This window comes from Muntiacus reevesi, chromosome 1, assembly GCF_963930625.1.
Source record: "Muntiacus reevesi chromosome 1, mMunRee1.1, whole genome shotgun sequence".
NCBI classification, from domain to species: domain Eukaryota; kingdom Metazoa; phylum Chordata; class Mammalia; order Artiodactyla; family Cervidae; genus Muntiacus; species Muntiacus reevesi.
Window position 1 is genome coordinate 87367048 of NC_089249.1, and position 24292 is coordinate 87391339.

The following is a 24292-nucleotide window of genomic DNA, read 5'->3' on the forward strand; positions in this document are numbered from 1 at the left end:
GCCCTTAATCAATTGGATGATGCTCACAGCACTGGTGAAGGCAATCTTCACTCAATCTAATGACTCAGATTCTAATCTCTTCCGGAAATAGTCTGACAGACACACCCAGAAATAGTATTTGACTAGTTATCTGAGCATCCCTTAGCCTAGCCAAGGTGACATAAGGAATAGACCACTTTACAATTAGTTTGACCAAAGAACAGTAAGAAGGAGTTGCATTCAAACTCCTATTTTCTTTTTTATATTAATGTTTAACTGACATACAGGTGCACTACATAGTGATTTGATATTTGCATATGTTATAAAATGGTCACCATGATGGTAACCATCTGTCCCCAGACAAAATAATTACCATATTATTGACCATATTCCTTATGCTGTGTATTACACCCCTCTGGCTTACTTATTTTGTAACTAGAGGTTTATATCTCTTAATCACCCCTTCACCTGTTTCACCCCCTCACCTTCCTCCTCTCTGACAACCACCTGTTTTTTCTCTGTATCCATGAATGTGTTTTTGTTTTATTTTATTTGTATTATTTTTGTAAACTCTACAAATAGGTGAGACCATAAGGTATTTATCTTTCACTTAGCATAATACCCTCTAGATCCATCCATGTTGTTGCAAATGGCAAGATTTCATTTTTTTACATCTGAATAATATTCCTTTGTGTCTGCATTTTCTTTATCCATTCATCTACCAATGTACTTTCCCAAAGACTTTAAGGTAAAACAGCTAACCACAACTGACTTTCTTGTTCCTACATCCAGCAAGCATTTTTCAGACTTTTTTACCTGTCTTCTCAGTAGCATTCAGGACCACTGGCCACTCTCTCCTTCTGGAAATACCCCCACCTTTTGACTTCAGTGACAGGAACCCCACTGGGATTTCCCCTTCCCTCTGGGACCATACCTCCACTCCCAGGCCTGTCCGCTTCCTCTTAGCCACTGACTGTTGGGCTCCCAGAGCTCAGGCAGCTCTAGGCCTAGCCCCGCCGCTCACTGCGTGGTCTCTCCAGGCAGGTTCCACCCAGGCTTCATTGCTATGCATGAGTAGATGACTCACCCATATCTACCCCTGCTCTGAGCACCAGGCCCACCAGTTTCTGACTTGACATGTTTGGATGTCTCAGGTGTATACAAACTGAATTTATATAAAAACCAAAGTCTTAATTTCCTCATTAGCCCACTCCTAGACTTTTCTTTTTCTTGTATTCCCTATCCTTATAAACAACAACACCAATCAACCAGTGAAATAAAATATTTACTCAGAGAAATTCATACTTTTTCAGATTGATGGATATAGTATAAAATATGGCCTTCCTGATGCTGGGAAAGAAAAAGGCAAAATGAGAAGGGGCGACAGAGGAAGGGATGGTTAGATAGCATCACTGACTCAATGGACATGAGTTTGAGCAAACTCCGGGAGATGGTGAAGGACAAGTGACCCTGGCATGCTACAGTCCATGAGATCACAAAGGCAGACATGACTTAGCAACTGAACAATGACAACATAAAATACCACATTTGGAGGGCATAAGAAACCTAAGCAAGCATACTAAGAGACATTGAATAAATAAATGATATATATGAATTTGAAATGTAATAGGAAATGATGCAGCTGCATTCTACTGAACAATATCCCCTTCTTTCAGCAAGTGGACTTATCCTATGATAGTCTTAATTTGGGTTCATTTGACAGCAGAATGTTACACAAAAGTTGGAAGCCAGCAAAAGCAAAATTTTAATTCATGGAAACAAGGATTGGCATGTATAAAATAGAAAAAGGCAACTCTGCATAGTTGCATTTAAGATGTACAAGATCGTAGTCAAAGACAAACTTCCTTGGATGTCATTCAGACATCTTCTTAGTGGTACCCTGCATTTTTTAGGAAGGTTGAGAGTCAGAGAGTGTCAGGCTGGAAAAAAGAAGTTGAGGAAGGAGGGATAACAAGGGTAGCAGACTCTTTGCCTGTGTGTGTGGTAGATGCTCTGTTGTGTCTGACTCTGCAACCCTGTGGACTGTAGCCTTCCAGGCTCCTCTGTCCATGGGATTCTCCAGGCAAGAATACTGGAGTGGGTAGCCATGCTCTTATCCAGAGAATCTTCCTGACCCAGGGATCGAATGTCAGTCGGCTGCATTGCTGGCAGATTCTTTACCGTCTGATATGCCAGGGAAGCCCACTGTTTGTCTACACTACCATATATAATACTCCCAACTCCTCATAACCTTATGACCAATCATCTTTTTCCCCAAAAGATTACTCATTGATCAGCATAATACACTTCGGTGTAGGTTCCCATCAACCATATATTCTGAACTTTGTACACAATTTTTAAAGTTTTAACATAGAGCACATGTATGAGTAACAGACATATGATAAAACATTAAGAAATCAAACATTTAGATAAGCATTTAGAGAAATGACTTACCATGAATTATGGGTTTTGAAATTGTCCCCGAAGGATTTACCACAAATCCCTTCACTGAAGACATTTAAAATTAGATTCAAAGAAAAACTTGAGTGAGAGAATATTCAAGTGAAAACTCCCACACTAACAAATATGAAACAGATGAATTTTTAGCTTTTTCTATTTTTAATATATACAACTGTTATTTATCTGATTCATTAAAAAGTAGATTGATATTCTTAACTCTTGACCACAAATTATATAAAATAACATAAAAATTAAATCAAAAGCACTTCATTAAGCTTCCAAAGGCGTGCAGCTATATGACAAGACATTCAAGGCCAAAATTGTAAACTTCGAATATTGCTTTTATCACTGACAGAAAAAGGGTTCCTAGGGAAGTTCTTCTTTAGAAAGTGATCTACTCTCAGGCTCCCCACAATTCACTAGGGATTAGGAACTGCAAGCCTGCAGCTGATTTTAATTGCCACGATGATGCATAAGGAGAGATGTGATATCTGGAGTAACTGGCTTCTAAACAATGAGGGGCTTTAAAGATTAAAGTCAACACTTTAAATTGCACTCAGGATGGAATAGGAAGCTAATGCTGACCATTGAATGAAGGTGTAATATTCTCCATATGTTTTGGACCTTGTCACTGAAAGAGATCAAACCCTCTGCATCACACACAATAAAAACTCCAGGACAATGTGTTATAACATGCTATCTAGAAGATTAGCAACAGAAAGATCATGATGGTAAATAGCACAACCAGATAGTGAAAGGTGTTCTTAGATGTAGGATGCCAGTCTGAGAAACCAGAGGTCATCTGTGAGGCCTTTTGAGCCGAAATCAAGCAAGTTGCTGCATCTAAATGTACTTTGAATACCTGCAATCTTGGCCTAGAGGTGAATTTGCCCATAGCTCCTGATGCTACCCGGTAACAGTGGGAAAACTGGACACATCAATAGCTAGCTAGACCCTTTCACGTTTGAAAGGGTCAGGTATCAGACTCTTTCATGCCTTAGACTTTACACCTGAATTCATTAAACTTATTGTAAGATCAAGTCATAAGACTTGAAAAAAATAATTTTTTGTAACCATAGTGTCCTAAAGAAACTGTGCAACCCTTAAAGGAGATAGTCCTTGGTGAGCTAAATAATATTAAATGCAAAATCTTACTGGAAAAACTAAAACAAACCAGGAGTGACTCTGCCAACGTGAAAGAAAATTCTCTGAATAGTAAAGTTTTGTTTTAGCCACTGACATATGGGAAAATTTATGTAGTAAAGTATATGCTTATAAAGTTTCAACTTATATTTAGTGGGGGAAACAATTTATTATACCAAAAGAGCATAAATGTATGACAGATGGTAATGCTTTTTTTTTTCTCTATTCTTGGCAGGGTACACTTTTAGCTGAAAGGCTTTTGCTTCTTAAAACTATGAACATTGTCATTCACACCTATTTGCTGAAATTAAACAGACCAATTCTAAGATGAAACTCCCTATAAATTTGGTTACTGTATAATGTCTTCCCCTTTTGTATCATAAATTATCTAGAGTACCACTTTCTCTAGAATAATGAAATAGGCCAAAACTAGGGAAAAAACACTTTGTAATAAAAATCTTTATTTTTAATTCTCTAAATCGATTTTGGAAAACCTATATTTAAATTTATTCTGGTAGGACATTACAAAGGGAACTACTAAAAATTATATTGCAAGTGCATTCTTCCTTCTTGAAATCTTTATTTTTGAATTTTAAAATGTTCAGTTCTTTAAAAAAAAATCACTTGCTAAATTACAATTAGTGTGTTTAAATGTCTAGCAATGGATCTTGTTGGTTCATCTTCTGAAAAATGGGCAAATATTTTCCTAAGTATGTGACATGGGCAGACTAGGCTATTGTATCACTTTAATGTGAAGACTATTTTAAAGTAAGAAATGCATTTACTTGATGAATAAGTGAAAGAATGTGCTGTATGAGCAGGTGGAAGTCCAGGCGAAGGGTGAGCTCTCATTGGTAATACTAAATGAAGTCTCTCGAGCAGCAGGAATTAGATCTTTGTGCTGTTCACAGTAGCCAGATTGTGCCCTGCCTACTTGAAAGTAACAAGGCTGTTTTCTCATGCCATTTTGAAGGCTGACTACTGTTAGATTTACTAAAAGCTGATTCTCAAATGAAAACTATTAAAAACACTGGAATAGTTACAGTAACTTTAGTTGCTATAGCAAACCCCAACATTTCAACAGCTTAGAAAAATAAAAGCCTATTTCTCATCCACTTACTCATATGCTTAATATTCTCAAGCAAATGCCTTTGGTGGAGAAATCAAGGCGAAACTGAGAGAAAAGGGGCCCTTTGTGTCACAGCAATCATTCAGAGATTCAAGGATTTCCGTGTCACCCCAATAAACAGGCAGATATGGGAAGAGAATGAACAATCCTTGGAAGATGCAACTTACAACTTTAAGTCGTAAGACAAAGCTAGTGACATTTTCTCTGTGATTATAAAATAACACTTAATTTTACTCTTTTCTCCCTATTCCATTTTTTTCCATTGTTTTTCTTTCTTATCTGCAGTTTGTTTTATTAATCATCTGTTAGTGATTTGGCTGAACTGATTGTACATAATATGTTTTATTTTGAAATATGCATTCACATTCAAGAAGAAAGAAAATTGGTAACATGGTATGACATATATAAACATCTAGTCAATTTTTTCTTATGAAACATAACTGGAAGGACAACAAACGTTTTTTACTGCTTTTCTAGTAAAGGCACAGGACATTTTTCCCCAAACAGTAAAAACCTATAGGAAAAATTATGATCAAAATTCAGAATGATGTAATCAGTTATTACTCTTTTTTGTTTATAACAGTGTTTACATATTAAAATAAAGCTTGAATCTTTATATTCAAGCCATAATCCAGAGACAGTTTTCATCTTATATAGAAAATTTTAGTGAAGAATCAAATTTTGGAGAAAATTCTATGAGTCAATGGTAGAATTGACTGGTTGCTCTGGAGACCCTCAGGAAAATCCCTTTCTGGCATGATATCTCTGGCATCACTATACATCAGACATTTTATCCTTATGACAAGAAGAAAGGGATTCAGGCTGTGATTTGTGATTGCATGGATCTATTCTCCCAAAAGATAAACCATTCATATTTCAACAAGAAAAGTGGATTTTTTCTTTTTTGGTAAATTTCCTATGAAAAGACTTTCTATAAATTATACTTTATCTTTAATATCTGTTTTAAAGAAGTGGGGTAGGAGGAGAAACTTTCCCTTCATTGATCCAAATTATGAACAATAGTTGAAAAGAAGCATCATCTTTAAACCTCAGGTGAAGGAAGACAGTAGTGAATAGGTATCATTATCCCATTCAAACACAATTTCTCCCTCAAAAAGAGCAATAAAAAGTGTCAGAACACTTTCTTGCAATGAGGGATCATCTGCAGGTTGTGCTGAATGAAGTTAAGCTTCAAGTCACGTGCATCACCTTAGCTACCCTGGCCCATTGGGATAATTGAAACACCTCACCTCCAGGCCAAGTGCAGGGTTGGGAGGAATGGGTAAGCACTGGTCACACTGCCTTATATAGTGACAAAGACTAAAGACTAAAGAGATAGCAAAACACCTTTGGCTGAAACCTGCCCCTGGTTGTCCTCAAATTTGTCCCATTGTGATAAAAATTAAATAAAAATAAGTCTAGCCCTAAAAGAGAGACATCTCTCATTTTAGCAGGCCTGAAACAGTGGTAATAGTAGTGTAGAATTTAAGCACACTGGAATTGGGATTCATATAAACCTGGATTTTAATTCTAGTGCCATCAGTGATACACTGTGAGACTTGGAACAAGGTTGTTTTTAAGTAAATAGTGTAACGATGTACAGCATATAACCAGTGCTCAAGAAACAAGAGTTGTTGTTACATTATTATGATAACTATCATTATTATTTTGGGAACTCTGATCAGGATACTTTAGATATTGGTGCTATGTGAGGGAAAGAGGGAAAAGACTCTACTTAGTGGAGCACAGTGTAAAAGAACTTGGGCTAATCAGGAAGAGAAAACCGTTTATTGGCACTCATCCTGACTACAGTTATATCAAGAATCCTGTTCAAGAGTAATTGAACCTGTTTTAGTAAGGCCTTGGGAGGCAGAACCTAGACCAAAGCAGGGGATGGAGGTGGGAGATAAATTTGGCTTCATACAGAGAAGCATCTTGGGCAGATTAGAGAGGAAGAGAAAATAGCGGACTGTCCTGAGTGGAGTCAGTTCTTCATTCTGAGTTTCCCAGGGTGGAAGAAATCTTGGTAAAGAAGTTGTGGACGGGATTCCAGGGATTCTGAATTTCTAGACAATGCCTCGGACCAGAGAAGGCTCTAAAGAAGAAGCAGAGGGTGGGAGTAAAAGTAAGTAGCTTGACCAGCACTCATTGTATCCTTTCCTCCTCCACTTGCACATTTCTACGGCTGGGAATTTGTGATTTTGACCTTGGGGACAGGACCCCGCCCACAAGTTGCCGGTTACCGTGGCAACGGAAGCGGTTGACCGGAGCGTTTAGAACCGGTTTGGCAGAGGGGAGCCAATCCCTTCAGGAACTGGGCGTGGCTTCGGTTACTGTGGCAGCGGGGGGCGCTTAGTCCGGGCCTGAGGCCAGTTTAGAGGCTAATGCTCCTCCCGTTCTTTGCATGGCACCCAAGAAAGAGAAAGGCGGGACAACCACCACCAGCTCTAAGATATGGGAACCCTCGCTCATAGCTGCACAATTCAACCAGGTATGCCCGGAACCCCGTAAATCCTCTCTGACCACCCCCCTACCCCCACTCCAGTGCTGCAGCCTGAGCCAGAGTCTCCAGGCGACGCTGCCAGGCTGGCCTTCTCTTCTAGACATCACCGCTAACTCCCTCGGAAAATTGTACTTGGTACCGCTCTCCCAGGCCTGACGGTTTTGTTCACAAAAATCCTAAGGTCCCACCCTCAGGGAGCATTGAGGGAACAGGGAAGGGGACTCCGATTTCAAGAGGGGATGAAAGTGAGCGGTGGGGGAAGAGTAGAGGTTCTGACATCTCACCATCCTTTTCAATGAAGTCATCCAGAAGGTACTCCACAAATGTACTGGAGTTGTCTTTATGAACTACTCACTTTCTCTTCATTTCTCCTGAGGAAAAACTCCTGCTGAATCATTTGTAGCCTGCATATAGTAAGACTTCAATAAGAGCTGTATGAAAAGAGACATGGAGTATCAATGCATTTGGTATCCGTGTATTTAATACAAAGAAGCCTTCTACAGATAGGAAAGGATGACTTTCTTATTCAACACCCTAATACCACAATATCAAACGTTCTGATGTATTTTGAAGGTAGTCTGGGAGATCAGAGTAGTGAGGGGTTGACTGCTAGACTCATCCATAGGATGACACAAAGGTAATCTATAACCCACCTGCCATCCATCACTGAACAGTTCTCCACCCTACTCACACCACCACCTCCAGTGAGCTGGGCAGCCCAGTACCTCCTGTCATCAGCTGCCAGAAATTCACTTCAACACTAAGTTGTTTCTAAATCCAAGATAATATGTGCAAGGAGGAATTCTGGGAATTCCAGGCTGCCATTCCAAAAGCACCTTAAAAAACTGGAAAATTTTTTTCCATTTTCTATGTGTATATGTTGCACTAGAGAGTGAGTACTTAAAGGAAAAACACATCTGAAGTTTCAAGATGTTCTCATGAGAGATTTCTATTTGTCCTTATTTTCCACTATTATAGTTTTTTCCTGTGAACAGTGATCCTGTCTGATATGAAATTCCACCAGATGAAGAATTTGTGAAAGTAATTAAGATATTGCCGATTCTGACATGATGTCATGGAATTGGGGGTTATTTCTATAACCTTAGGAATGAAGGATGTCAACTCAGTAATTCCCAGTTACGTTCTCAAATTCTCAAAGATGTTTTTTAAAATACTCTATAAAAGCACCCTCTCTTTTGCTTTTATAATTCAGTACTAGCCAAAATAATTTTTTCTCCATTTTCTTTGAAATTGTGTAGGCCAAGTTTGGGCTTGGAGAGAACATTTCTGCTTGAATTATAAACTGCTGAACAACAGAGTCTGATGGAGCTGCTGACATTGCATTAAGCTTTAGTGTTGCAAATATGAAGCTATAATTTTCCTAGTTGAATGGAAAACCTAAAGGCACTATTTTCCCTTATGACTTGAAAACCTGAAATAATATTCAGCTTTCTTGTTCCTGCCTAAACAATATAATTTCAATAAATCTTATATAGTAATAGAAAGAATTTGAACTCAAAGAAAAATGTAACTTTAACTACAACAAGTAAACTTCTTCAGTTTGTTGAAATACAGGTTCTTTATTGCAGAGGGAAGGCAACTACCCTCCACCTCCTCTCATATTTTTTTCTCAGCTTGGTTTCATGTCTGATCCCAGAGGAAAATTCCAAAATTAAGCCTGAAGTCCAGTGCCCAGAGGCATGCCCTAACCACAATGTAATAGTCTCCGAATTTGGGTTGAAGATGACTATAGATGTGTGAATTCCTTATTCATAGGGCTTAACAAAGTTCTTTGTACATACTGGGTGCACAAAAAATGTTCTTGCTTTAGTTTCCAGGGTTTCTTCCCATGGAGTTCTACTGCTGTGCAAATTATGCTCCATTATATATGGTTGAGTATGTGTGTGCTATTCTGTGTGTGTGCTCATTGGGGGCCAGAGAGAGGGAAGTTTTCCTCTCAGTCTTCCAGAAGCCAGTTTTTAGAATTAACTGATTAGATAGTCCTAATCAACAGCAAGTTTGAAGTCCTGTTTGTATTGAGCTGCACTAGAGTGTACAGAGAATAAATAGGTTCACAACTTGGTTTTTGTCAATTTACTTTGGATTGGTATTTTGGGCTGTCTCTGAGAGACTAGAATAATCATCAAATTTTCAGTACACTTTAGTTGGCTCTAAAACACAAAATGATAACAAATAATACAAGGCAGTCTGTTTCTAAGCATTAGATGATTACATTGAGTCTAGAGGTTAGGAAGATCAAAGGGGGCTGAGATAGCCAGGAAATGCTTTTTAAGATACTTACCTTAATCTGAGTTCTGAAGAATAGGTAGAGTTTGAGTAGGTAGAAAGCAGGAGGACAATTATTTTCAGAAAGGAGACCAATATGTGACTTAAATGAACCTGGGACACTTAAATTGAGAGAGGAAAAAAATGCAGGTTAGATGGCTTCTAGGTGTACATTGCTTGTAAATTAATTCTGTCAATCAAATGATCATTTACTAACTTTGTTATCCAGACATTTAGCTTGTTATTATATATGTGAATAGATAATATTGTTATATGTGAATATATTACATTATTAGTGTATTGAACTGTCACACTTCAAATTAGGTAAATTGGAAATATTTAGGGCCAAGACTATAAAAATGCATCTTAAAGTTGTCTTGTATATGACATAGACATTATATTTATTATATATATCTGCATTAAGCTGTTAGAGATGCTTTGGTGTTTTATAAATTAAAATCTTTTCATGCAACTGTCAAAGCAGCCTCTACTGGCCACAGTGAGAGGAACAGGTGTTAACCCAGGTCCTCGGTGATAAAAGGTGTTATCCGGAAGCATTTTTTCCTAAGATATTTTTATTTTTTATTGTGGTAAAACATGCATATAACAAGAAAGTTATCATTCTAAACATTTTTAATTACTGCTCAGTGAATGGCATGAAGTATCTTCACATTGTTGTGCAACCATCACCACCTTCCATCTTCAAAACTCTTTCATCTTCCTCAACTGAAACTATATCCATTTCCTAATTCCACTACCTCCCTCCCCCCAGCACCTGGAAACACCCATTTTTCTTTATTGTGGATTTTTGTCCCAAAAATATGGTCTTCAGAATTTGCTGCTGCTGCTGCTAAGTTGCTTCAGTCGTGTCCGACTCTGTGTGACCCCAAAGATGGCAGCCCACCAGGCTCCTCCGTTCCTGGGATTCTCCAGGCAAGAACACTGGAGTGGGTTGCCATTTCCTTCTCCAATGCGTGAAAGTGAAAAGTGAAAGTGAAGTTGCTCAGTCGTGTCTGACTGTTCACGACCCCATGGACTGCAGCCCGCCAGGTCCCTCCGTCCATGGGATTTTCCAGGCAAGAGTACAGGAGTGGGGTGCCATTGCCTTCTCCAAGGAGTCTCCAAAAGTTTGAGTTGATTTAGAAATCTCATAGGTAGAGTGTGGTTTGAGATTTTGTTAATCTTAATTCTTAAATACTTTCATACTTTCAAATTATCCTTGGATGATTACGTTTTTTCATTTGTTCCAAGTTTAAGGTCTTGTTTTTAGGTGTGGCAAGAAGGCAGCCATAACTTCTGAGACCAGCTATTTGCATAGCAATTATTTCATTCTCTTACTGTGACCCACCATAGAAACTGTTAAAAAACAGAAAAAAAAAATTCTGGCAATCCACATATACCTTAACCCAGCCAGCCTCATTAATCAAACTAATCAAATTTACTGATTTCACTTTGTAAAGGTGATTTTAGGTCCCTAATACCCTACTTAAGTATTAGACACTTACTGTCATTTACCTTACATTCATCATTAAGATTTTACTTCTTGATTAAGCCTTTGACCCTTCTTTAATATAAATATCCACATATTTTAAAACACTTGTAAACATCTACTGTAATATATTTAGTTCTTTACTGAGACTCATGAGGTCTTTTAAAATTTATATATTTTCATTATCAGTGTATGTTTACCCCTTTCAAATGAATAATAATATTTGCATCAAAGGCACAGATTAATAATATACATGGTAATGCTGTCCTTCACAATACTCACTCAGAGGTTGAGGCTCCCAGGGTATTTGGGCTAACCTGTTTCTTTTAGAGATCTGAAGATTCAAGTATTTTAAGTTTTGGTTAAGTACTGGTCCAAAAATATGCAATGAATCGGCACGTGAGGGACCAGATTACAGATTTTCTCTCTAGTCCTTCTTCCTTAATAGAACTATATGTTATGATATAACTATAGCATTTAATATAGACCTTGCAATTAAAAAAATATATATATTTTAAACCAAATTTAAGGAGAAATTTAAATACTTCAAGTTTCAAGATCTATACAAAATGCTATTTTTTTAAAAGTGTGAAAAAATGCCTTCTTCTACTACCTAGAAATATGCCATATTTCCTAGTTGTGCCTGTTGAAATTTGGCTCATCAGTGTCTCAGACCACCTTCATCTCTCCACTTTCCAATTTCTGTCAGTGGCACTAGAATTCTTACAGTCATTGAAGTTCATCAAGAGTGAGTCATTGCTCTTGTTATTCAGCTGGCCTCAAAGTTCTCTTAATTTTTCCTTTAATATTTTCTCACTTTTGTCTCTTCCTTTCTTTTCTCATGCCTTCATTCTTCATTTTGACCCCTGAATTTTTACAATAGCCCCCTCACCTTTACTTATTATAGAATCATCTATTTTTGTCAAACCAAGCCTGTTTGTGAAACCAATGAACCACTGTACCTTTCCTAAACACTGCTCACACTCCTGAGCATGTTCACTCCTCCATCAAAAAGTATCAGCGACTGTCTGTACTCTCAAAACCTAATCACCCTGGCTTCTCCAGCCCTCTTTAGACTGGTCCCCATTTAACTATCAAACTGAATTGCTCCAGGCAAGGCAGTCTCCTCCTTGAAGTACAGACATACGAAGGAGCCAATGAGCTGCTGGAGAAAGCCCCAGCTGTGGGGCCCAGCCAATCTGGGTAAACAGTCCTGATTTTGAAAGTCCTGATGGATGGCCTGTCTTACCTTCTCTAAGCCTCTTTCTCCTTTTGTCATACGGCGATAATAATATTCACCTCAAAGATTTACTGAGGTTGTTGTTCGGTCGCCAAGTCGTGTAGGACACTTTGTGATCTGTGGACAGCAGCATGCCAGTTTTCCCTGTCCCTCACCATCTCCCGGAGTAAGACTGAGGAGTAAATGATATTTGCTTCATTTCATAGATACTGTATTGCACCTGGCTTTTGATAACAGTTCAGTAAGAGAGTTCACTCCCTCCATTCTGCTTTTTCACTCATAATAGTTTCTCTACTTAAAATGAACTTCCACCTTCCATCTCCTTGTCAGACCCATTCTTTTAGGCTCTCATAAAGCCATGCCTGCAGTAAGCTTTCCTAACTACCCTAACCCACATTTATCTTCCCTCACCTTTGCTCTTGGCCCTGTTTTTTAAAACTTAGTCCTTGGTTGGAAGTATGCCTTGAATTATTTGCTATCATTTCATGTTTTATAGAGCATTAAATATCATGTGAGTGGCTTCACAGAAAAATGATATCTTATACTCCTTAAATCTATTCCACAATGACTAACATGTTTCTAGGCACACAAACTCATACTCAAAATCTGTACAAAATTAATTCACTGACTTGCTTAGGAATATGAAGAAACTTTTTTTGTAGAAACCAGGCCAGAACAGTTAGTAGACTGAGGAGCTGTTTTCCAAGAGAAGAGGAAGGGGCAGAAAACTTTTATATAAAAAAGCATCACATGAAAGAAATCAAAGAGGACACAAACAGATGGAGAAACATACCGTGTTCATGGATTGGAAGAATCAATATTGTCAAAATGGCTATTCTACCCAAAGCAATCTATAGATTCAATGCAATCCCTATCAAGTTATCAACGGTATTTTTCACAGAACTAGAACAAATAATTTCACAATTTGTATGGAAATACAAAAAACCTTGAATAGCCAAAGTAATCTTGAGAAAGAAGAATGGAACTGGAGGAATCAACCTGCCTGACTTCAGACTCTACTACAAAGCCACAGTCATCAAGACAGTATGGTACTGGCACAAAGACAGAAATATAGATCAATGGAACAGAATAGAAAGCCCAGAGATAAACCCACGAACCTATGGACACCTTATCTTTGACAAAGGAGGCAAGGATATACAATGGAAAAAAGACAATCTCTTTAACAAGTGGTGCTGGGAAAACTGGTCAACCACTTGTAAAAGAATGAAACTGGAACACTTTCTAACACCATACACAAAAATAAACTCAAAATGGATTAAAGATCTAAATGTAAGACCAGAAACTATAAAACTCCTAGAGGAGAACATAGGCAAAACACTCTCCGACATAAATCACAGCAAGATCTTCTATGACTCACCTCCCAGAATATTGGAAATAAAAGCAAAAATAAACAAATGGGACCTAATGAAACTTAAAAGCTTTTGCACAACAAAGGAAACTATAAGTAAGGTGAAAAGACAGCCCTCAGATTGGGAGAAAATAATAGCAAATGAGGAAACAGACAAAGGATTAATCTCAAAAATATACAAGCAACTCCTGAAGCTCAATTCTAGAAAAATAAATGACCCAATCAAAAAATGGGCCAAAGAACTAAACAGACATTTCTCCAAAGAAGACATACAGATGGCTAACAAACACATGAAAAGTTGCTTAACATCACTCATTATCAGAGAAATGCAAATCAAAACCACAATGAGGTACCATTACACGCCAGTCAGGATGGCTGCTATCCAAAAGTCTACAAGCAATAAATGCTGGAGAGCGTGTGGAGAAAAGGGAACCCTCTTACACTGTTGGTGGGAATGCAAACTAGTACAGCCACTATGGAGAACAATGTGGAGATTTCTTAAAAAACTGGAAATAGAACTACCATATGACCCAGCAATACCACTTCTGGGCATGCACACTGAGGAATCCAGATCTGAAAGAGACACGTGCACCCCAATGTTCATCGCAGCACTGTTTATAATAGCCAGGACATGGCAGCAACCTAGATGCCCATCAGCAGATGAATGGATAAGGAAGCTGTGGTACATATACACCATGGAATATTACTCAGCCGTTAAAAAGAATTCATTTGAATCAGTTCTAATGAGATGGATGAAACTGGAGCCCATTATACAGAGTGAAGTAAGCCAGAAAGATAAAGAACATTACAGTATACTAACACATATATACAGAATTTAGAAAGATGGTAACGATGGCCCTATATGCAGGGCAGAAGAAGAGACACAGAAGTACAGAACAGACTTTTGAACTCTGTGGGAGAAAGTGAGGGTGGGATGTTTCGAAAGAACAGCATGTATATTATCTGTGGTGAAACAGACCACCAGCCCAGGTGGGATGCATGAGTCAAGTGCTCGGGCCTGGTGGGCTGGGAAGACCCAGAGGAATCGGGTGGAGAGGGAGGTGGGATGGGGGACCGGGATGGGGAATACGTGTAACTCTATGGCTGATTCATATCAATGTATGACAAAACCCACTGAAAAATAAAAAAATTAAAAAAAAAAAAACATCACAGCAGATAAATAGGCTGATTGTAGCATTACCCCCCCAAAAAAAAATTATACAATGATTCCATTTCACTTCACAGAGATATTTCTCTGCCAATCAGGAGGCATTAAAATGAAAGCTCTTTAGAACATATGGTTAGTGGTTCAGTTCAGTTCAGTTCAGTCACGCAGTCATGTCTGACTCTTTGCAACCCCATGAATCGCAGCATGCCAGGCCTCCCTGTCCATTGCTAACTCCCAGAGTTCACCCAAACTCAGGTGCATCAAGTCAGTGATGCCATCCAGCCATCTCATCCTCTGTCGTCCCCTTTTCCTCCTGCCCCCAATCCCTCCCTGCATCAGGGTCTTTTCCAATGAGTCAACTCTTCACATGAGGTGGCCAAAGTATTGGAGTTTCAGCTTCAGCATCAGTCCTTCCAGTGAACATTCAGGACTTATCTCCTTTAGGATGGACTGGTTGAATCTACTTTCAGTCCAAGAGACTCTCAAGAGTCTTCTCCAACACCATAGTTCAAAAGCATCAATTCTTTGGCACTCAGCTTTCTTCACACTTCTCATTATATTATACATCAGCTGAGGAATAATACTTATCTCTTACTAAACATAGCTTAGTGACAATTGCTGAGTTGTACACACTTGAAAAAATAGTAATGAAATTTCCTTGGAGTCTGGAACAAAGCTTACACCTTGTAAAGGTTTGGAAGGTAAATAAGAGTTCTGGACAGGTATTGCCGAAATATTTATATTCCAGACTGCTTAAATAAAGTTATGAAGTATAGCGATGCTAGGATGATAATAAACAGTCTAAGTAGGTTTGGGAAGAAAAATGTTCAGTTGTGCTCAAAACCATTATGAATGCAGTTTATCAAAAGAGAAATATGTTTTATTGGACAGAACCCTTGAATAATTTTTGAGAGGCAGTGGAGGATTTTTAAGCTTTTTTGATCTTCAACAGTAACCTATTTCTCATGTTAATGTGTATTTAAGACTTACTGGAAATACTCATAATATGAGCTGAAGACTGATGTCTGGCAGCAAGCGTATTTCTGAAATTGGGTTGGTTTTTATTACAATATTTTCTGAAATATGCTTTCACTGATATTTACAAAACAAATTGCCAGTTCGCACAAAGGTTGTTTTAATAAAAGCCAATAAAAACAACTGAGTTGCTAGGAAGAATGTTAAGAGGGAAATGGACTTTTCATAACCTCACATTATAATTTCTCCTTTTGGACAAAAATGTATTATTTGAATGAGTTTGGAACCAAAGGGAGTTTGCATGTCAAAATATCTACCTGGTTGTTATATGTGATCATTTTTATTGCAAATGAAAAATATTAAATACAAGCAAAATGTTAAGTGTTGCCAGTATGAGTTTGGCAACATACTAGGAAAATGTTAGTTAAGAAATGGTGAACATTGACCATGTTTCAGCTCTAGCCATAGAAACCTTCATTAGCTTCCAGTTACCCACAGGGTACAATGTGAGATATTCTGCCTGGCTTTCATAACCCTGCCTAATTTGGTCTTTCTCTGCCCAACCATCTTTATCTTCCTTTGCTCCAGTTGAATGATCTTTGTGGTATCCCTGGGCACATGGTAACTATTCTCAGGCAGTTTCCTGGCCTGAAGATCTCCCTGCCTCCATCCAACTCCTTCTCATTAAAACCCTCCCTTATATCTTCCAGGATCTTCCCTGGTGACTCAGTGGTAAAGAATCTGCCTGCCAATGCAGGAGACATGGATCTGATCCCTGGATGAGGAAGATCCCCCAGAGAAGGAAATGACAACCCATTCCAGTATTCTTGCCTGGGGAATCCCATGGACAGAGGAACCTGGTGGGCTATAGTACATAGGGTTGCAAAGAGTCGGACATGACTTAGCCACTATACAACAACAACATACCTTCCAGAAAGGAGTTTAATCACATTATTCTGGTCCTTATTGACTTTTCTCCTTCCACTAAGCTACCTCAATGATTGTTATCTTTAGTGCTATCCTACTTTGAGCTATGGTACAATGCTTTCAGTGTTACCTACTGTTTTTGCATTCTCTTACAACATTGCAAATTCCTGGATGAGGAAGATCCCCCAGAGGAGGAAATGACAACCCATTCCAGTATTCTTGCCTGGGGAATCCCATGGACAGAGGAACCTGGTGGGCTGTAGTACATAGGGTTGCAAAGAGTCGGACATGACTTAGCAAAAGATTAATATTTTTAATTCCCTCCCTCTTGCCCACAGCACCTAATAGTGATTAGTACATAGTGGTCTTCTACAAATACCTACTGAATTAAATTCATTGACTGTCTTTTACTGCCTCAATTTCCTGGCCTGTTTCCTTTTCTGACCTCCAGAATTAGTCCCAACTCATTGCTCATGAGAAAATCTCAAAGCCTTAGTTTTGATATCCATAAAACAGAGACAGTGGTCATACCTCCTTTGCAGATATTAAAAAGATTGTTGAGAAGATTTCAAAACTTCTAACGTGTTATCTTAGACTTCACACATCCAAACCCAGAGTATAGATTTTACCTCTCAAACCTATTCTCTCCCAAGTCTTCACCTTCTCATTGAAGGGTATCACCATTCATTCAACAAGTCACTAGGGCCAAAACCCTTGCATTTATGGTTTCTCCTCCTTTCCTGTATCCCATAATCAAGCTTTGCAGAATCCTGTTGGCTCTGCCTTTGAAACTGATTTATCATCTAAATCATCTCTTCTTTTGACACCACCCATACTGCTATACTGTAATACAAGCTATCATCTTGTATGAAGGCCTTGTCTTCATACAGCAACCACAGTGGTTCTTTTAACTACACTGGCCTTTTGGCAGGCTTTGAATCCATCAACAAGCACACGACTACTTTAGAGCCTTTGATCTTGCTATGCCTTCTGCCTAGAATGACCCTTCTCAAGATAGTCACATGAGCCACTCCCAACTGTCCTTCAGAATTCTGTTCAAATATTGCCTTCCCTGACCTCCCTATGTAAACTATATCTTCACTGTCTATTCACTTACTCTTGTTCAGTTCCTGACCTTCTACTTCATTTATCTTATGTCTGTTTTCCCTCTTGTGATAGTAAGCTCTGTGAGGGCAGGGGTATGTCTCATTCATTAATACATCACCAGCACCTGACATTTAGAGGGGCTCAGTTATCTTAATGATCTCAATTAATTTAATTATATCTGGATTATATTTAATACATGGTAGTGAAAAGAAAATATTTATATTGATTTATTTGATATACATTTTTATTGCATCATCTGGCTATATTGATGCAACTGGGTCTTCAGTGAGTTACAACTGAAACAAAACATTTGGAACATTTTTCAAAAAACTATGGGCTGAAACCCCAGAAATTCCATTTCACCACTCTGGCACTGTTTTCATGGTAGCTATTCAAATAGTTTGAGATATCACAGGTGCTATCCTACTAGCACCCCCAGATCAACAAAAGCTATTTAACTATTAATATCTTTAGCATCTTTACCAGAAGAAGGAGAAAGAAAAGACCTGAAAGTGAAGTCACTCAGATGTGTCCAGCTGTTGGCGACCCCATGGACTGTAGCCTGCCAGTCTCCTCCGCCCATGAGATTTTCCAGGCAAGAGTACTGGAGTGGGTTGACGTTTCCTTCTCCAGGGGATCTTCCTGACCCAGGGATCGAACCCAGGTCTCCCACATTGCAGGCAAACTCTTTACCATCTGAGCCACCAGGGAATTCTAGTGTTTTAGCATCTTGAGTTTTGCAAATAAGGTATTATTAAAGCACTTTTACATGAAACAAAGTTTTAGCAATAGTAATTGAATGTGCTACTTTGATTTATATGTTTTCCTAAAGGTTTCCTTCTCATTTCAGTAGATAAATGCTTTGCCATAGTCAAAGCTGTAAATCTACATTGCAGTGGTACACCCATATATTATTTTTTGAAGTTCAGCTAGTATTTTATGTCTAAAAATGCTCACTTATGTTTAACTACATAGTAGGTTATGTTAAAAGCTCTGATGATATATTTTTTAATGTTTTGCAATTACTTCATTGACACATTTTGATAAAAAATTTTGTTTCAGCTTTTTTAATGCATGAAACTGATTATATTGTTCTTTAAATTTTCCTTCATTAATTATTGCAAAATTTCCTTATTGAAATTGTGAGCTTTAGCAAAACATGTTTGCCATTCTGATTTTAAAAATGTGCTTGCCTGTTCAACTTTTAACAGCACAAACTTAAAGGAGTTCCATTTCCATCCAACATTTATATCATTTGCAATAATAATCAAATTTAATTAATCAGATGTTTATGTTGAAAGAATTATGTTGTTTTGCACTTCAGAAATGCTATTTATTAATGTCATAATGATTTTTACATAGTATTAGAATATGCCTCAGATTATATTGATTATATTTTTCTTCTTTGATCTCCTGAAAAGTCAGAATACTTATCTATTCATGATACTTGAAAAAAATTTTAAAAACCTATCCAACTTTGAAGTCCTCTTCACTGTGGATTTCCATTTTAAACATTTTATATTATAAATTTATATACATATAACTTATATGTTATTAATATAAGTACATAATATAAAAATTATGTACACAGGAATTGAATTACACTATCATTTAAAAACAGTCAAAACTAACCAAGTCAGAAGCAATAGTTTGAGCTTGAGGATGATGACTGGGGATCCTCTGGAAGCCCAGAATGCTAAGGAAAAGATGCACAAAGTACCGTTGCTGCCTATCAGGACAAAGTCTAGACCATAAACCATGCTGCAAAATTTCCCTCAATGCTACACTGCTAAGAAACTTAGGTATCAATGATCAAAGCAACATCTTCTAATGATCAGTTTGTACTAACAAGGTTATATTTTTCATTCCTAATTTTACCAATTTTTTTTCTACCAACCAGCCTACAATCCAGTTCACCCACTAGGGGGGCATACTTGTGTGTGCCCAGGAGGTGTCAGAACTATCTCCTCTTCTCCCCTCTATGTTCCCTCTACATGGCCACCCGTTTGTCCTTCTGTCCTGCCAATATGATCATGTCACATCCTGCTTCGATCTCAACCCTTACTATTACTTACTTGGCCTTTCGTAATCTTCCTGGCTCCATTCCAGCCTCATCTTCCCCTCTCTGTCCCAGCCCCTGTCATCCCTAACAATTCTACAACTCAAACCTGCTAGGTAATTTTGTGCCTTCATATGTATAGGACTTTTTTAGAATGCCCTTCAAAAAAAGTGTCCTATATAAATCAGATGTACATCCTCTGTACAACTAGGACTGACTTCCTATTTCCTATTTATAGTTCACCATGCTTCCACAGTACTTATGCATACCATGATGATGGTAATTGTGTTAGAGTTATTGGTGGATCTGCTCTCGCACTTGACTGTGCACTTCTCAAGGACAAGTAGTGAGTCATATTGTCTTTGGGTCCTCTCTGTTGAATACACTCAGTCATTCATAATTGGAGGAATGATGAAAACAAATGCAGGCATTCTTCTGTTATACCAGAGCCACCCACCTTTAAATCACGTTCTTCCTACCTTCTGTATTTTTTCATTGAGATAAAACAAACAAATGGCAATATTAAATGTTCACTCTAATCCATTTTGGTATATGTACACACCAATATATAGAACATTTTCAGCCATATAGGAGATTTCCTCAAGCCTCTTCCAAATAATACCTACACCCCCAAGGAAATTAACACTGTTCTAACTATTAACACTATTCTACCATCATCAATTACTTTTCCTGTTCTTAAATTTTATTTAAATGATACACATGAACTCTTTATGCTTAACATAAAGTCTGTGAAATTCATCCATGTTGTTACATTACAAATCATGTGTACTTTTTGATGACTTTGCAGAATTCCATGTATGAATGTACTATGATTTATTTATGTATTCTCTTGCTGATTGACATTTGGGTCATCCCAATGACATTGGGACATTGCAGTTTGAGGTATTACAAATGATACTACTATAAAATTCTTGTATGAATTTTTCTTTGGACTTGTGTACTCACTTTCCTGAGTATGTACCTAGGGATGGAAAAGCTGGTCATAGGACAGGCATATGTTTAGCTTTAGTAGCTACAACCACAGAGTTTTCTAAAAAGATTGTACCCATTTACACCCCATTAGTAATATATGAAGTTCCAAGTCACTTATCAGTCTTTTTAATTACATACATTTTTTTTTGTTTTGTATTTCTACTGTACTTCATCATTGTTGTTAGTTGCTCAGCTGTGTCCAACTCTTTGCAACCCCATGGGCTGCAGCACGCCAGGCTTCCCTGTCCTTCACCAAATCTATATGTTGAAACTAAATTCCTAATGTGATGGTACTAGGAGATGGGTCCTTGGAAGTGGAGTTCTCATGAAGAGGATTATTGCCTCTATAAAAGACACTCTAGAGAGATTCCTCTTTCTGCTATGTTACATTATAGTGAGAAGAGGGCCATCCATGATCCAAGAAGTGAACTCTCACTAGACACTCAGTCTGCAAGTGCCTTGATATTGGACTTTTAACTCCAGAACTATAAGAAAGAAAATTATGTTTTTTAAAACCCCCGAAGTCTGTGATATTGTTATTAGCCCAAACAGACTAAGACATGCTATAATAGTTCTCCCTCTCTGATCTAAATTTGTTTCAGTCAGTGAGTCCCCCCACTGAAGTCCCTCCTACCCTATGACCAGTTTGTTTGTTGTGACTCTTTCCAGCTATTCAGTCCCTTTCTAGATTTTATGCTTAAAACTCAACACGGAGTTCCAAGTACAAAGATATTCTAGTTTTGTACAGCTGTAGGATAATGTTTTCTATATTTGTTCCCACTTTATTTCTAGATCTGGTGAGCCAAGGCCTTTTAACCAGAACTGCAGCACATTAAGCTGATAGTTATGGGCAAGCATTAAACATAGTCACCGTTCCTATAAATGATCATCAAAGCCTATGAAGTTTTTTTCGAAGTTTCATAAAAGAAATTTCTTTTTTTTAATTGAAGTATATTTGATTTACAGTATTGTTTTAGTTTCTGATGTACAGCAAAGTAGGTCAGCTATATATCTATAGTCTTTGTCATATGCTTTTCCACTATGGTTCACCACAAGATATTGAATATAGTACCCTTGTTGCATATCTATTTTATATATAGTAGTTTGTATCTGCTGATCCCAAACTCCTAATATATCCCTCCCCTGCCCTTTTCCCCTTTGGTAACTAAACCTTTGTTTTCTAAGTCTGTGTGTCTGTTTCTGTTTTGTAATTAAGTTCATTTGTATCATTTCTTTTTAGTTTCCACATATAAAGGATATCATGTGATATCTGCCTTTCTCTTTCTGACTTAGTTAAGATGAAAATCCCTAGGTCCATCCATGTTGCTGCAAATGGTCTTATTTCATTCTTTTTTATAAATGAGTGATATTTCATTGTATGTATGTACCACATCTTGATCTGTTCATCTATCGATAGACATTTAGTATGCTTCCATGCCCTGGCTATTGTGAATAATGCTGTCATGAACACAGGGGTGCATGTATCTTTTAGAATTAGTTTTCTCTAGATGTATGCCAAGGAGTGGGATGGCTGCATTGTATAAAGCCTCTAAACTTCTAACTAGAGTTAAGATTATGTTTTCTTCAATGCATCTACTTACATTTTACACAATGAATGTCATTTGACACACATGCTTGCTCAATTTAGAAAGCTTCATCAAGTCTCCCTGCAGTGTTTAATTATTCCCTTGGCCCACAGCATCACTGTTAGCGTCTGCCGGTGAAGGCCAGGCAGAGTGGTAGAGGAAGGCCCGTTGTCTGGGAATCAGGATGTGTTTTTTCCTATCTGTGACACCTTGACCAAGTCTCCATGCTATATAGATTTGTTTTCCTATCTGCAAAATGAAGGAATTAGATAAAACGGCAATGAAAGAAACCGCCTTACACCAAATTCTAAAAGCTTTTGTTTCACTGTAACTTTTATACATCTTGAGTAAAAGTGGTTAAATAAGATGTATACAAGGAAGGTCCCCCAGTCTCTCCTCTGTTAACGTTTCTTCATCGAGAGAAGTGTCTGCTTAGCCTTACCTTTGTTTTTAAGCAAGTTTTCTAACCATGGTGAAACATTTCCTCTACTTCCACCATAAGTCAGTATTTTTAGTATGAAAATTTGCGAAATGCTTTCTAAAATAAAGTCAGTTCTGTTTCCTGACTTTACCTTGTCTTTACCCTTCACAGCCTCGATGCTTTGTGTTAGTCCTCTTTGTTTTCTGCTAAATGTTGCCATGGTGTGTGGCCCACGGTGTCACAGACAACATGGCAGTTTCTCAGGCAGGGTATATTGAATAGAAGTGTGGGGAGTAAACCCCCCAAATTGTATAAATACCAGTGAAAAATCATCTGATATCAAAAAATGTATGTGTGTATGTCGGACTGTGTGTATTTTGGACTCTTTGAGACCCCGTGGACTGTAGCCCACCCGGCCCCTCTGTCCATGCACTTGTCCAGCCAAGAATACCAGAATGCATTGCCATGCCCTCCTCCAGGGGATCTTCTCGACCCAAGGGTGGAACCCAGGTCTCCTACTTTGCATTGCAGGTGGATTCTTTACCCACCGAGCCACCTGGGAAACCCTTATGACTCTATATATGTATTTAATAATTGAGTTTTGGTGAAACTAGTTTAAGGGTAGGAATATTGACTTCAACTACCTCTGTTGTCTTAAAAAAAATTTTATTGACGTATAGTTGATTTACAGTGTCATGTTAATTACTGCTGTACATACATGTGCATACATTCTTTTTCATTTTTTTTTTCATTATGTCAGCCACCTCTGTCTTTGCATAAGTATTTAGGTGACTGAACAAGGATAGAGTTTCATTATTCACACATTTTATTGTAATCACAAAGATAAGGCATTAGAGAATGTTTATTATTCAACTTGTCATGTATATCTTATCAATTTAGCACCAAGCTAGGAAAATGTTTGTGGAAAAATGATTTATTAGGACCAGATTTTCAGCCTTTGTAATGGAGATAATTGTGGATGTGTTATTTTACTTTTTGAAATGAAGATTTCACTTTTGCTCAGAAGGGTATATGCTCCAAAACATATTTAAAGCAATGATGATCTGTTTTTCTGAAGAAACTTGTTTAGCTTAATCTCTCTGGTGTTCAGTAACTAGGAGCAATCATGTCTAGAGACCAAAGGTTTTGATCATGTGGAACAGAGTTAAGGTATAGTTTAAGGTATAGTTTGCAGTCTAAGAGTTAGACAGTTAAAATACTTTCTGTGAGGGAAACATGAAATGGTTAAATTGATGTCTCAGAAAAAAATTAATAGGTTAGAAATGGAAGAAGTTTTTGGAGGCTTGCATAGACCCAGTAAAAGGTATTTTCAATAGTCTAGGTTTGAGGTAGTTATCGGTTGAACTAGATGAATTGTCACGAGAATAAAAAAGAAGTGATAGATTCAAGAGTTTCTAGAACGAAAGTAACTGATTGTATATCCAGAAGGAGAGTGGA

The 24292-nt window shown here is 37.8% G+C and overlaps 1 protein-coding gene across 1 annotated transcript in view; it reads left to right on the top strand.

The window, feature by feature from the left end:
* Positions 1-7115: 7115 nt before the first annotated feature.
* The window catches only part of SPAG17 (sperm associated antigen 17), a 241938-nt gene continuing 224761 nt past the window's right edge, over positions 7116-24292 (top strand). The window contains exon 1 of the mRNA XM_065927103.1: positions 7116-7202. Coding sequence (XP_065783175.1) covers positions 7116-7202 — 87 coding nt within the window. The remainder of the gene's footprint in view (positions 7203-24292) is intronic.